The 15,288-nt window shown below is 37.7% G+C and overlaps 1 protein-coding gene across 3 annotated transcripts; it reads right to left on the bottom strand.

Moving 5' to 3' along the window:
• Nucleotides 1-6,784: 6,784 nt before the first annotated feature.
• On the bottom strand, nt 6,785-14,067 carry LOC107778085 (putative late blight resistance protein homolog R1B-16). 3 transcript variants are annotated; one of them, XM_016598271.2, is made up of 3 exons: nt 12,533-14,067; nt 8,779-11,499; nt 6,785-8,015 (listed from the first exon to the last, which is right to left on the bottom strand). In XM_016598271.2, exons 2-3 carry the CDS (start codon nt 11,462-11,464, stop codon nt 7,999-8,001), a joined length of 2,703 nt encoding a protein of 900 aa, XP_016453757.2. In that variant the 5' UTR covers nt 11,465-11,499; nt 12,533-14,067; the 3' UTR covers nt 6,785-7,998. The 3 variants fall into 3 exon arrangements, with proteins under 3 accessions (XP_016453757.2, XP_016453758.2, XP_016453756.2); XM_016598272.2 differs by having other exon boundaries at nt 8,779-11,445; XM_016598270.2 differs by lacking the exon at nt 12,533-14,067 and having other exon boundaries at nt 6,791-8,015; nt 8,779-11,858.
• Nucleotides 14,068-15,288: the final 1,221 nt, after the last annotated feature.

Here is a 15,288-nt window from a genome sequence, read left to right as displayed (position 1 = left end):
ATGATTGTCGACGATATTGTTAATATAATGTAGCGCTCAATATGATTAATATTGACGAGGATCTTGAGATCAAATCTGTCATGAAATTTGGACGGATAAAAGATTGGCCAAATAAAAAATACGCAATGAAATTGACTTCACTTGAAAAATGTGAAGTTGGACGGATAGTCCAACACCTGAAAGTATAAAGTCAATTGAGGTATAAATGTGTTCTTGTGCGAAAGGTTCAAGTCGATAGACATAAAGACGACTTGTGGCACAAGAAAATTAATAAATATCCTCACATTGATTATATGGAGACATGTTCTCTTATAGTGGATATAGTCACTTCAGGTTTTAATGTGGCAATATATGAAAAACTTGATATGCGTATTGTGGATATCATTGAAAGATTTAAATTGTCTTGGAGCATATTAAGGTTTCCAAGAAATTTATTAAATAAGCTTCAAAAATCCTTATACGGATTGAAACAATCAGGGCCCATGTGGTATAATCGCCCGAGAGAATACTTGTTGAAAGAAGGGTATAAGAATAATTCAATTTGTCCTTGTGTCCTTATAAAAGGATATGGATTTGAATTTGTTATAATCGCCATGTATGTTGATGATTCAAATATCATTAAAACTCTCGGAGAGCTTCCTAAAGCAGTAGGCTGTTTAAAGAAAGAATTTGAAATGAAAGATCTTGGAAAGACAAAATTTTGTCTTGGTCTACAAATTGAATATATGAAAGATGGAATTTTTGTCCTTCAATCAGCATACACTGAAAAGATTTTAAAGAGCTTCTATGTGGATAAAGCACATCCACTAAGTACCCCGATGGTTGTGAGATTACTCGATATAAATAAAGATCCACTCCGACCTTATGAAAATAATGAAGAGCTTCTTGGTCCTAAAGTACCATATCTTAATGCAATTGGTGCGCTAATATATCTTGCTAACACTACAAGGCATGATATAACTTTTTCAGTTAATGTCTTAGCAAGATATAGCTCCGCTCAAGGAGAAATTGGAATGAAATCAAGCACATATTACATTATCTAAGGGGGATTACCTGTGTGGGCTTATTTTATGGCAATGATTGCAATACCGATCTTGTTGGTTATGTCGATGTGAGGTATTTATCTGATACACAGAAGGCTTGATCTCAAACATGTTATGTGTTTACATGTGTGGCACTGTCATATCTTGGTGATCGACTAAGCAATCAATCGTGGCTACTTCTTCTAATCATGCTGAGATAATTGCTATTCATGAAGCACGTCAAGAATGTGTATGGTTGAGGTCTACTATACATCTTATTCGAGATAAATGTGGTTTGAAGTGTGATAAACTACCACAGTTTTGTATGAAGAAAATACAACATGCATAGCCCAATTAAAGGGAGGATTCATAAAGGAGTTAGGATAAAGCACATTTCACCTAAATTATTGTTCACACATGATCTTCAAAAGAATGGTGATATTAATGTGCAACAGATCCGTTCAAGTAATAATATGGCTGATTTTTTCACCAAATATCTATCGGCGTCAACCTTCAAGAAACTAGTGTATAAGATTGGGATACGAAGGCTCAACGATGTGAACTAATGATCTCATCAGGGGGAGTTAATACGCGTTGTACTCTTTTTCCCTTACAAGGTTTTATCCCATTGGGTTTTCCCTGCAAGGTTTTTAACGAGGCAACCAAAAGGTGTATTTCTAAATATGTGTACTCTTTTTCCTTCATTAGGATTTTTTCCCATAGGGTTTTTTCCTAATAAGGTTTTAACGAGACACATTATTTATGGACATCCAAGGGGGAGTGTTATGATAAAAAATCAAAATATGGTGGATGTCTACTCTTCCTCCATGATCTTTCTCTCAAATGGTTAATGACATATTCAATGACATATTTTCTATGTTCAATGACATATTCCATGACATATTTTCTTCACTTTTCATGCCTATATAAATGTCTTGTAATAGATAGGAAAATACACACAATTGAAGAAGAAAATCTCTTCCTTCTCTCTATCTCTATTTCTTGTTCATGTTTTACTAAATTGCTTTTATTTCTTGTTCATGTTTTACTAAATTGCTTTTATTCCATAACAATTTCTGGTTTATTAGTTTCCTGAACTGCTTTAACTCATTAAATTAACTACTTTTGCGCTGATTGTCAACCTACCACTCTCCTTTATCTAGGTCTGGACCAAGCTCAAACAAGGAGAGTGTACAATGGAAACATGACTGCTTTTAAAATTAAGAACAACAGATTGATAGTAGAATATTTCATAAAGCATCCTCTAAACAATCAATAATCTTTAAATAATCTTTCAGACATTCTAAATTTTCAAAATATAGTCCCGGACCTAAAAGGATAGCCCGGTGCATTAAGCTCCCGCTATGGTGAGGTCCGGTGAAGAGACAAATCACAAGGGTATATTGTATGCAGCCTTAGTGTCTTACATTGCATTTCTGCAAGGGGCTATTTCCACATTGTTACAAAATTACTCAATATATTCTAATTTATTTAATTGAGAAATTTCGAGAATAAATTCACCCCCACATCTATCACTAGACACTGGAAACGTTGCGATAACAAAATAAAAACCAAGCATGTAACAAGCACAAGTTGTACTACTCTTGTCTTCTCTTGCTCTCGTTAGGTTTGCTCTCAGAAAAAGTGAGACAACATTTTGTGTCACTCATTGATCTGCAGTTTGGTACCATCTGCAAATTCCATAGCAGCTCACAATATTTATTTGCAACACTTTTTTTTATAAATTAAAATTTATTACCAAACTGGGAGAATTTACAGCTCAGAAAAAGAGAAAACAAAAATGTTCTAAGGTTAGACATGCATCCTCAACCTTTAGTAAATCAAGTATTTACTTCATCGTATGCCTTCAGACAGTAGAATACTTGTTCCTTCCTACAACTTTAACCACAGAAGCAACAATCTAGTCTTCTAAAATATGTTCAGGAAAATAGTTCAAATCTGCAAGTCTTCTAAGCAAACTTGGCATCATTCTCCCTCTGCTGAACAATTCCTGAATGATGACTCTTGTAATCACCTCAATATGCCTTTGTTTATGTTGGAACAGTCGCAAATTTCTCTCTTGCCAAACATAGTTAGACACATCCAGCTAATGCCGTTCTGTATACTTACACTGTTGAAGTTTGGCAAAATGTCAAAGTCCCACGTCGGTTGGGAGAAGAGTTGGGGGATTTTTCCCCTATAAAAGAAGGCCTAATATTTAGGATTTAAACACACCTCTCATTAGCCCTCTTACCTCATATGACATTGGTTCAATACGATTAAGGAAACATGATGGAATGATCAGAAAATTAACAGATGTTCGATATGTACCGGATTTGAAGAAGAATCTCATCTCTGTAGGAGCCCTAGAATCAAAAGGATTTAAAATCATTGCAGAAAATGGAGTGATGAGAGTATGTTCCGGTGCACTAGTGGTAATGAAGGCTAATCGGAAGAACAATAATATGCACCGGTATCGTGGTAGTACAGTTATTGGGACAGCGACAGTGACATCCAGTGACGACAAAGAGGCAGAAGCAACCAAGCTATGGCACATGCGCTTGGGACATGCTGGAGGAAAATCCTTGAAAACTTTATCAGATCAAGGATTGTTAAAAGGAGTCAAGGCTTGCAACTTGGAGTTTTGCGAGCATTGTGTTAAAGGGAAACAGACAAGGGTTAAATTTGGTACAGCGATCCATAATACTAAAGGCATTTTGGATTATGTACACTCTGATGTTTGGGGTCCTTCCAAAACACCTTCATTGGGTGGGAAGCACTATTTTGTAACCTTTGTTGATGATTTTTCCCGAAGAGTATGGGTGTATACAATGAAGAGCAAAGATGAAGTGTTGGGAATTTTTCTCAAATGGAAGACGATGGTGGAGAATCAAACAGGCAAGAGGATCAAGTGTATTCGCACAGACAATGGAGGTGAATACAAAAATGATCATTTCAATAAGGTCTGTCAAAATGATGGCATCGTCCGACACTTCACTGTCAGACATACACCACAACAGAATGGATTGGCAGAACGTATGAACCAGACCTTGTTGGAGAAGGTACGGTGTATGTTGTCCAATGCTGGCTTGGGCAAAGAATTTTGGGCTGAGGCAGTTACATATGCATGACACCTCATTAATCGCTTACCATCTGCTGCTATTGATGGCAAGACACCATTTGAAAAATGGTATGGAAAGCCTGCTGTAGATTATGACTCTTTGCACGTGTTTGGCTCAACTGCATATTATCATGTGACAGAGTCAAAATTGGATCCAAGGGCAAAGAAGGCTATTTTTATGGGAATTACTTCTGGAGTCAAAGGATATCGCTTATGGTGTCCTATGACAAAGAAAGTAATATTCAGTAGGGATGTTACCTTTGATGAATCTGCTATGGTAAATACGGTAACAGAAGATACCAAACAAAATGAAGGTGCTTCTAAGTAGGTGGAGTTTGAGGGAAAATTTATTTTTCCTACACAAGAAGCAGAGTAGGAAACAAATGAAGATTACCCTCTGGAAGGAGAGCCAGTAGAGGAGATTCCAACTCAGGAACCTCAACAACAACTTGAATCAATAGCAACCAGCAGGCCAAAAAGAACAATAACGAAACATGTTCGTCTCATAGAAACATGTAGCTGATGATGTTCCTACCACTTATAAAAACGAAGTCCAAAGTTCAGAAGAAGATAAGTGGAGGATTGTCATGAATGATGAAATACAGTCCCTTCATCAGAATCATACATGAAGATTGGCCAATCTCCTGTGCAAATAGGTATTTGCAAAGAATGAAGGATTTCCTAACCAAGTAGATGTTCGCTACAAAGCAAGATTGGTGGCCAAAGGATATGCTCAAAAGGAGGGAATTGATTACAATGAAGTGTTTTCTCCAGTTGTAAAACATTCCTCCATTAGAATTATGTTGGCTTTGGTAGCACAATTGGATTTGGAACTAGTTCAGATGGATGTAAAAACTGCATTTTTACATGGAAACTTGGAGGAGAAAATCTACATGACTCAGCCAGAAGGATTCAAAGTTGCTGGAAAAGAAAATATGGTATGCAAACTTGAAAAATCATTGTACGGATTGAAACAATCTTCTAGACAATGGTACAAGCGATTTGACGAGTTTATGTTGCGGCAATGGTACAAGAGAAGCAAATACGATCATTGTGTGTATTTGTGCAAGCTTAAAGATGGTTCCTTTGTATATCTTCTCCTATATGTTGATGATATGTTGATAGCTTCCAAGAATTCGGAAGAAATTGATAAGTTGAAGATTCAACTGAAGAAGGAGTTCGAGATGAAGGATCTGGGTGAGGCAAAGAAAATTCTTGGCATGGAGATAATAAGAGATAGACGTTCAAAGAAACTCTATTTATCTCAGAAAGAATATTTGAAGAGAGTACTACAACGTTTTGGCATAGATGACAAGACTAAGCCAGTTAGTACTCCACGTGCTCCCCATTTTAAGCTGAGTACTACTATGTCGCCAAAGGATGAAGCTGAACGAGAGTATATGTCAAAGGTACCATACGCAAATGTTGTTGGTAGCTTGATGTATGCAGTGGTCTGTACGAGACCTGACATTTCACAAGCTGTTGGAGTTATTAGCAGATATATGCATAATCCAGGAAAGGAGCATTGGCAAGCTGTGAAGTGGATTCTACGGTATATTCATAATATTGTAGATGTTGGGTTAGTTTTTGAGTAGGAAGACAATCAGTCTGTAGTTGGATATTGTGATTCAGATTTTGCGGGTGATCTGGACAAACGAAGATCAACTACTGGTTATGTGTTTACTTTTGCAAAGGCACCAGTTAGTTGGAAGTCTACTTTGCAGTCAACAGTTGCTTTGTCTACACAGAGGCAGAGTATATGGCTATTACAGAGGCTGTGAATGAGACAATTTGGCTTCAAGGATTGCTAAAGGAGCTTGGTGTTGAACAAAAAGGTATCACAATTTTTTGTGATAGTCAAAGTGTTATTCAATTAGCGAAGAACCAAGTTTATCATGCAAGGACGAAGCACATTGATGTTCGGTATCATTTTGTACGAGAAATCATAGAAGAAGGTGGAGTCACGATGAAGAAAATTCATATTACATTGAATCCTACTGATATGCTGACAAAAGTGGTGACTACGATCAAGTTTCAACATTGTTTGGATTTGATCAACATTGTTGAACATTGAAGATGAAGACACAACCAAAATTTGTTATTGAGAGAGAATTGAAGATGTGGAATTTTGTCAAGGTGGAGATTTGTTGAAGTTTGGAAAAATGTCAAAGTCCCACATCGGTTGGGAGAAGAGTTGGGGGGATTTTTCCCCCTATAAAAGAAGGTCTAATGTTTAGGATTTAAACACACTTCTCATTTGCCTTCATATCTTCTTAAGGCATTTGTATCTTCTCTCTTTAGTATTATTTCACTTGTATTTTTGGAGTGGAATAAAATATTGGTTGTATCCGAGGAGTAGGCAAAATTAGCCGAATCTCGTAAATTCTGGTGTTCCTTTTATTGTTGTTTTATTGTCTTATTTATTATTTGATGGCTGTCATAATTTTTGGTATAGTAGTTGTGACTTATTCACACTATATACATTTGGCTTCCGCAACATACGCCCTAAAATCTGGAGATTAACCGCACAATCTCATTATTCCATTCCATCGCCACTCTTGAAATGCTCGTCTTCCTCTTTCTTCCTTGGAATCTGTCTCTAAATCTTGTCTGTATCTTCCTGCGTTGCTTCTCACTAATCTTTTTTTTTTTTTTTTTGAAAAGGCAACATATTGAATATTATTAAAAAAAATCAGTACAAGGTCTGTAGTGGCGCCATATTTACAAGTGGAATACCCAAGTAAAGAAAACTTTCTCCTCGGCCCTAACAAGATCCTAGGACATCTAGAATTGAAACTATATCTTCTGTGAAGATTTGTTTACACCAAAAGCAAAAAAGCAAAAAAGCAAAAAAGCAAAACACAATTAAGCTTGATCTTAGTTACTTCTCTCATCAAAACATCTGGAGTTCCTCTCTTTCCATATCATCCACCAAATACATGCTAGGACTGTTCACCATCTGTCTCTGTCTCTTGCTCCAGTTCCCGCTTCATCCCAACTGAAAAGAACTTCAGTAATCTTACTAGGCATTGTCCAAGCTATGCCCCTGAGGTTAATAAATATCTTCCATAACTGGTCAGTTATCTTACAATGTAAAAATAGATGCCTAACTGTCTCAACATCTTCTCCACATAAGTGACATCTGGAGCACAATTGAATTCCTCTCTTTATAAGAGTGTCTTGCGTCAGAACAGCCTCCTTTGCTAGTAACCAAGAAAAACACGCTACCTTATATGGAATCTTTGTTTTCCATATATGCTTCCAAGGCTAGTTGTTAATCTGCATGTTAGCTTGGTTCGGTATCTTGTATGCTGCATTCGCCTTATAAAAACCACTTTTATGTCCTTGCCACATTAGTGTGTCCACCCCACTCTGTAAATCTATGAATCTTTCCAGGTGTTTGTAGAATTCCATCATTCTGTCCACCTCCCAATCATTTAAGCTTCTTCTAAAAACAAGTGCCCATCCTTGAGGGGACCACATTTCAGCCACAGTGTTATGTTGATGTTGTGCCAGAACAAACATATGGGAAAGAGATCCTTTAAGCAACCATCTCCCAGCCAGTTATCTTTCCAGAAGGAGGTTTTATTGCCATCTTGCACTTTAATGGATGAGTTGTTCTTTAGAATAGGCCAGAGTGACCTGATGGATCTCCATAAGCTAACTCCATATGCTGTATTTACTTCCTTTGTTGTCCAATTGTCTTCCTCACCATATTTGGCTTTGATCACATTACCCCATAATGCTTGAGGCTCTTGTGAATACCTCCATAGCCATTTCATCTTGAGGGCCTTGCTATGATCCTTCAAATTCCTGATGCCTAGTCCACCATGAACTCTGCCAACTTGCTTCTCACTAATCTTGATCTGAATCTGTGTACAATTGCCATTACAAGTGAATCTTCAGTTAAGTGTAAAGTGAATACAGTAAGGGATTGTTAGATTTGAAAACTCAATACTTATTACACATATTTCACAGATTTAACATATATAACATCAAACACACAACCATTGTTTAAAATATCAGCTGCTTATGACAGATGCAAGGAGCGAATTTCTATTTCATTTACCTAATTTGGCAACAGATTCTATAACCAACTGTCCCAAAATTTTGAATTGAGACCTCATCGCCACATTATTTGGCTGAAGTACACAAGGTACACTCAAACATTAAGTTACAATTGTGGAAAGCCCTTGAAAGTGAATATAACAAAAATGAATTATTTCATTTCTACTTCAGTAAAGGTGCAGAATATTCTTTGTTTCACACTAACAGTACAAAAAATTTCACAATAAGTATTGTTTCACATTGCTTCTCTTACATAAGTGGATCTTGAACTTTACTAGCCATTTTTTAGTCTGCACTTCCAGGTTGCGTCCTTTTCTATTTGGCTAATGATTCATGCATTGCAAAATGAAAATATGAATGAACGAGTTCAATACAAATACTAAGATGTAATAGACCTTATGAACTTTGCGAGTTGCATATCTTATTATACTCGAACAATATAGCAGTTATGCACAAAACTAATATCACACTCCACATGACAATTCTCATCTAATGGTTTAACACAGTTCATAGATTAGCCAAACATATAATGGATGTTGAAATTTCATTGTAGATTATTTTACTTACCCCTTGTATCAACGGCATAAACTTTAAGCATGTCGCTTCCTGAACACTCTAATTGCTCTCTCTGGATCCGGTCAGCAGATGTCACAACGGAAGGAGAACATCCCTGTAACATAATTAGTTTCAGAGTCATACTATCTGCAAATCCTTGAGGAATCTCTTTTAAGTGACGGCAATTTTTGATAATTACATGCTCAAGGCATGGGAAATAATCATCAGTGGCTCTCCAATAATCAAGAATCAACTTCTCAAGGAGCAAGAATTTCAATTCGGGAAATCCCATCTCTGTTACTTCCCAGACTCTCTCTCCCACAGACAAACTACGTGCAAAGTCATCTTCCTTCAATTGGAGCACCTCGAGTTTGGGCAACTTGCTAATGATCGTCATGTCCTCCCATGAGAGCCGAGTACCACAAAGTGTCAACTTCTTGAGATTTGGTGGGAAAGAACCTGGACATGGAAGCCTGAAATCTGAATAAACATAACCATAGTAGGATGACGACGCAATACTTAGTGTCTCAAGCTCATGTAAATAGTTAAGATTAGCTAGCCATTCAGACTCGGTATAACTGTTGCAAGAAATCCCCAATTTTTTCACTTTCTTAATCCCTTTAAATATTCCTTTCGTGCAACAAGAAGAACTCAACCCACAAACACTTTGCAAGTTTTCCAAAATCGGGTACTCAACTTCATTAGGAGATACATTCCGAGGAGGGTACAAAAAGATCCTTGAACAATTGAGATTCCTTAATTGAGACAGGTCCCAAATTCCATCACGTAAATTTATAAACCCCTTCCGCGATGTAGTAAATATAACAAGAGTTTGTAAATTCTGAAGATTGGAAATCGGTATATGTTCAGAGATCTCATCGATCTTCATAACCAAATACCTTAAACAAACTAGGCGTAATATTTCACCAGGGAAACCATATTGGAATTCCGTGGCCTCCAAGTCCAATACTCTAAGAAGTTTGAAATGCTCCAGTTGTAGATTATAAACTGGATCAGCATAAAAATGAATGGAACGCGTTTTGTTATAACTAAGAGCACTGAAAAGGGTAGGATAATAACCTCCCGCTAAATGAAGTGACACCCACCTACGACCTTGAGGAAAATACCTTCTTGGTCCTCCATAAGGTACGTCATTTACAACGTACAAAATACTATTGCTTTCAGCTTCTCTCCAGCATAGATCATGAAGAAGATCGTGAATCCTACAAGTCTTGATTTTGCCATCAATACTTCGCCTGCTAACAATGATTAGACTTTTATCAATAAGATCATGTAAAAGATAAGCAGCCACTTTTTCCAATCCCTCAAGCCCCTTTAGCTCGAAGAGTCCTTCCGCAGCCCATAATCTCATCAACTTTTTCACAGAAATGTCGCTAGCTTTCGGGAAAACTCCAAAATACAGAAAGCACGCTTTCAAATGTGAAGGAAGATGATTGTAGCTCAAAGCGAGCACTCCTGAGCAACGTTGATAATCGTCAAGGTTTACTAAGGAGCTCACACTTTCAGCTACTTTCCTCCACTCGCCCAGTGTCCTCTTGCTAGAGAGAGTCCCTGCAATCACAGAAATCATTAGTGGTAACCCTTTGCAGTTTTTTACAACTTCCTTTGCAACATTCTTAAGTTCAATCGGGCAAGTTTTTTTGTCAAATGCCTTTTGGCAAAACAAATTCCAACTTTCCTCTGGATCCAGGAAACGCATCGGAAAAGGATCCTCAGGAAAGCTAGCATATTGAGCAACCTTCATGTCTCGAGTAGTCAATAATATCCGACTTCTATTATTGTATTCTGGAAACCATAGTTTAATCTCATCCCAGGCATCCGTGCTCCATATGTCATCCACAACAATCAAATATCTCCTACCTTTTAAACTTTTTTGCAAGCGATCTGCAAGTGCATTATTGATTTTCTGCACGTGATCTAGTTCTTCATCGCTTTCCTGCAAGTCGTCTGCTTGTTCTTCATCGCTTACCTTATCAAGCTCCACCCCGGCATCTTGAAGGAGGGATAGAAGCATCTTTCTTATACTATAGTCCTTGGACACAGTAACCCATCCACGAACATCAAAGAAGCCCACAACTGAGGGATCAGAAAACACTCTTTTAGCAAAAGTTGACTTGCCTATGCCTCCCATACCAACAATGGAAATGACTTCCAGTTGACGTGAGTCTCCAGTAAGTTGACGCAGCATGCTCGCTTGTTCATCATTGTACCCCACCATGTTATTCTCAAGTGTAGAAACATGAGATTCTGGTGAATTAGAACCACCAAGTGAACTATTTCCTGCTTGCATATTATTATTCTCCCTCTGCTTGAAAAGCTCTTCTTTGATAGAATCAATGGCTTCTATAGCTCGTTGCAAAATCTTAAGAAGCCTTTCATGTGCCTTTGTTGGAAGATGAAAGACTCGTTGCAACATCTTAAGAAGCTTCTTCTGCGCCTCTCTTTGAATGTGTGATTCAACTTTGTCTTCTACTTCATGTGCAAGATCTTTTACCTTTTCTTGCAAATCCTTCATTGATCCGTCATCAGAATTAGTGTCAAGAAACTCTAGCAGAGAGCCAACCTTCTCGTAGAGTAATTTTAAGTGTTCTTTATGACCGTCCTGCAGGTCTAAGTTGGATTGTGAAATCAGGTGTATCGTTCCCATCAGAGAAGTTACTGCAGCATAAGCAGCCATTTCTCTTGTTACTTCTGCAAAGTTTCTTCAGAGATCTATACAGGATTTGCGATTGAAGAAATTTGTTGAAAGTTATCAAAATGATAGAATAGTTTGACAACTACTACTAAGTATATCAATTGAAGTGGTCATTTATTAAATACTACTAATTGTTAATTTTACTGACATAGCATCCTAGAACTTAGCTACATAGCAGTTTTCAATAAAGTTGATACTCCACAGTCCACATAATAAAATAAAATATGACAAATAGTAGTACAAAGTACATAACAGACAATATGGGTGGTCTTTTAAAACAATTGTTTCCTAGGACTTAATTAAATTGCAAGTTGCCATTTAAATATGGCAATGGTCTCCACCTACTGATTTATAATATGCCAAATCAACTTCACCTTTATAACCTACTGAAACAAGCAGGGACAGGCCCTGCTCTAGTAAAGATTTATCCAGTAATAGTCAAAAGTACATTTGATGATTTCCATGTGTTATCTTATGCACCTATACGACACAAGACGAGGGTGAATTAGGTGTAAAAACTACAATATTCAACTCAATTCCACTATAACAAAGAGCATTAAAGCAAAAAATACGAGATTTTTACGTGAAAAAACACTCGACTCAAAAGTGTAAAAACCAAGATCTTGTAAGATTCAACTCAACTCCACTATAACAGCAAGCAAATTCAGATTACAACTCTGTTATGTAAGACTGACTCTAAGCCTCACCCCAACAATCACTCGACTGTTGCACCCCTTCAAGTCAACTCTAACTTGAGGTAAGACGAAGTTAACCCTAAGCCCTTCACCTCTTCAAACTAACTCTAGCTCGAACAGTGTTCTCTACATATTACAACTTCAAATCAAGCTAACGACACTATTGGGAATAGTAGTAACCCATATTTCATCCAAGAGTCACTATTCATCGTCATTTCCAATTATTTATTTCACTTCAAGAACACCAGTTTCTAGGGCTTTCTCAACGATATGATTAAATACATTTTCTACACCAAAATCATCATCCCACAAATGTATTTATACAAAAATAACAAGGTTTGGGTTGTGCGGTTACCTCTTGTAGACCAATCTTGAAAAATCACAACTTTGGTGATTTTGAGTTCTTAAAGATTTGATGACTAAATCTTGGTTTGATGACACACTTGGAGCTAATTTGTGCTATAAATTAGACCCTCTCCCATAAGTTTGCAGAATCCAATAAAAAAGAAGGTGATCTGATCAGCTCTAGTCGACTTCGATCTCAGAAGGTGAAGTTCTTTTTGCTATAACTCTCTTGTCCTGAAGGATTTAGGATTATCAATGTCAAAAATATTACTACTACTATTTTTTCGTTTAACCTCAAACATGAAATAAAACACCATTTTTTCCTTTATAAGGTAAATACTCTATTAATGTTGGGAACAACTCTTGTATGCAAGTAGTATACTGAACACCTATAGCACATCTAACTTGAGCATTCAAATGTTAATTGCATAGTCACATGCTCAAAACAGTACTATTACTTTAAAGGAAAAAGGGTCAAATTGCCTTTTTACTATGTGGAAAGCTCTAGATTTACCCTCCATTATACTGTTCGCATATACCCCTCCTCCATTAGAACTGTCTAATATGGAAGCCCAATCCCACGTTCTGGTGAGGTGAATATCACATGGCATGCCACCTCACTGCACCCAACCCATTTTACCTCCTCCCCTCCCCTACTTCTTCCATAACCAATATCTCCACCCTCTCCTCCACCGGTGCCACCATCTACACCACATAATCAGACCCATGTACATATATAGCAATCTTCATAAGATGAAGACTTCAGAAACAGCCTCTCTACCTACACAAGGTAGGGGTAAGGTCCGAGTACACTGTACCCCTCCCAAACCCCACTTTGTCGGATTACACTGAATTTGTTGTTGTTGTACTTATGACCAGTGGCGAAGCCACATGGTCCTAACGGTGGTCAACTAACCACCTTTCGTCGAAAATTTACACTGTCTATATAGGTAAAATATTACGTTTTAGAGGTATATAACACGTACTGAACACCTTTTGTCGCAAATTTTTTTCACTTCTTTTAAATTTGAAAGCCCTTGAGAAAATTCCTAGTGTCGCCACTGCTTATGACAATCCATTTTGTTGCCATAAGATGAAGACACAATCTCAAAGCAAGAGTAGGCCATATTTCTCTATATATCAGTGTATACGGTCAAAATCAAGAAGTCTGATTTCGAAGCCTTAAATTGGTCTATGAGTCCAAGTCCGGGCGACTCGAGGTAAAGGTCAGACCCGGTTGGAAGACACGCACCTCGGGAAGCAAATCGAAGACCTGGTGCGACCTTCATCGAGGGCAGTACATTCTCGAGGGCAATCAAGAAAGAGCGGGAATTTCTCTAGGACACATGGATCAGGGCATAAATTAAAGGATAAGATTTGTATGAAATTGTACAAGTCCGTACTAGATTATTATACACCTGTACCAATAGAATTCTATACCTCAATTAGGAATGTACTATCTTGGGGTTTTCTCCTCCTATATAAAGGGGACCTCAATCATTATCATTTCACATTATTCATTGCAATAGAATATTCTACTATATTTTTCTTGTTTAACGTGCTCAACAAGTGTTCTTCAGCTTTATTGTTTTTACTTTGTTATTCGTACTTCATTGTTCTTAGCTAACCTCGAGGTCCTCAAGAAAGCCAAGCTCGAGGTCTCCATCGTTATAGCAAGACTGGTTTGGTTCATCAATTCTTCTTATTTAAACTTAATACTACTTGTATATTCACTAGTATTAGAATAAAACATATATCTTTAAAATCACAAACTACATTTAATTGTTACCCTCATTTTTCGAGGTAAACAATTTGGCGCCCTCCGTGGGGCTAAAGATAATAGTGATTGTTTTAGTGCTAGTTTTCTGATAACACACGTTATTCTTTACACTTTTTCTTGTCAAAGATTCTTTGGTTTCAGGCTTAAACATGTCTAGCACATAGAATGCACCTATTCACGAGGACGAAGGTCTTGGAGAAAATAGCGGTATAGGGGTCGGTGTACCACCTATAAACTCTGAAGGAGTGTCAAACGTGGAGCCAGTTAATATCAGTTCGCACAACGCTCTGAACAGGGACACATGCACAGACCCCGCAAGGAACGCACATAGGGAAGCCCGAGCAGGAGGCCAGGAAACGTGAGGGATGGAAGAAGGAGGAGTCAGCCTCCAAGTGATATTCGAGATGCTGCAAGCTCAGCAAGTCGTCATCGCTCAACTTCAGAGTCAGAATAGAACTCCTAATACTGCTGAACCAGTAAACGCCCGGCACGAGCCAGCGCTAGAAAGGCCCGACGAAAGCGGCTCGGGGACTAACACCACAATCATGAAAATGCTCGAAGAACTAACTAAAAGAATCGAGTCAGGAGAAAAGAAGATAGAAGACAACGATAAAAAGGTGGAAACTTATAACTCCCGGGTAGACCAAATACCGGGAGCACCTCTAGTTTTGAAAGGTCTAAATGCCAAAAAATTCATACAAAAACCTTTCCCCTAAGTGCGGCTCTGATGTCCATTCCCAAGAAACTTTGCATGGCTGATATACCAAAATGCAACGGAACAACTGACCCTAACGAACATATTACTTCATACACTTGTGGAATCAAAGGAAATGACTTGAATGACGATGAAATCGAGTCAGTATTATTGAAAATGTTTGGGGAAATACTATCAAAAAAGGCTATGATATGGTATTACAACTTAGCTCCTAACTCAATAGATTCATTTGCTATGTTGGCGGATGCGCTCATGAAAGCACATGTCAGGG

This window comes from Nicotiana tabacum, chromosome 5 (genome assembly GCF_000715075.1).
Source record: "Nicotiana tabacum cultivar K326 chromosome 5, ASM71507v2, whole genome shotgun sequence".
NCBI classification, from domain to species: domain Eukaryota; kingdom Viridiplantae; phylum Streptophyta; class Magnoliopsida; order Solanales; family Solanaceae; genus Nicotiana; species Nicotiana tabacum.
This window is presented reverse-complemented; position numbering and strand designations above follow the sequence as displayed.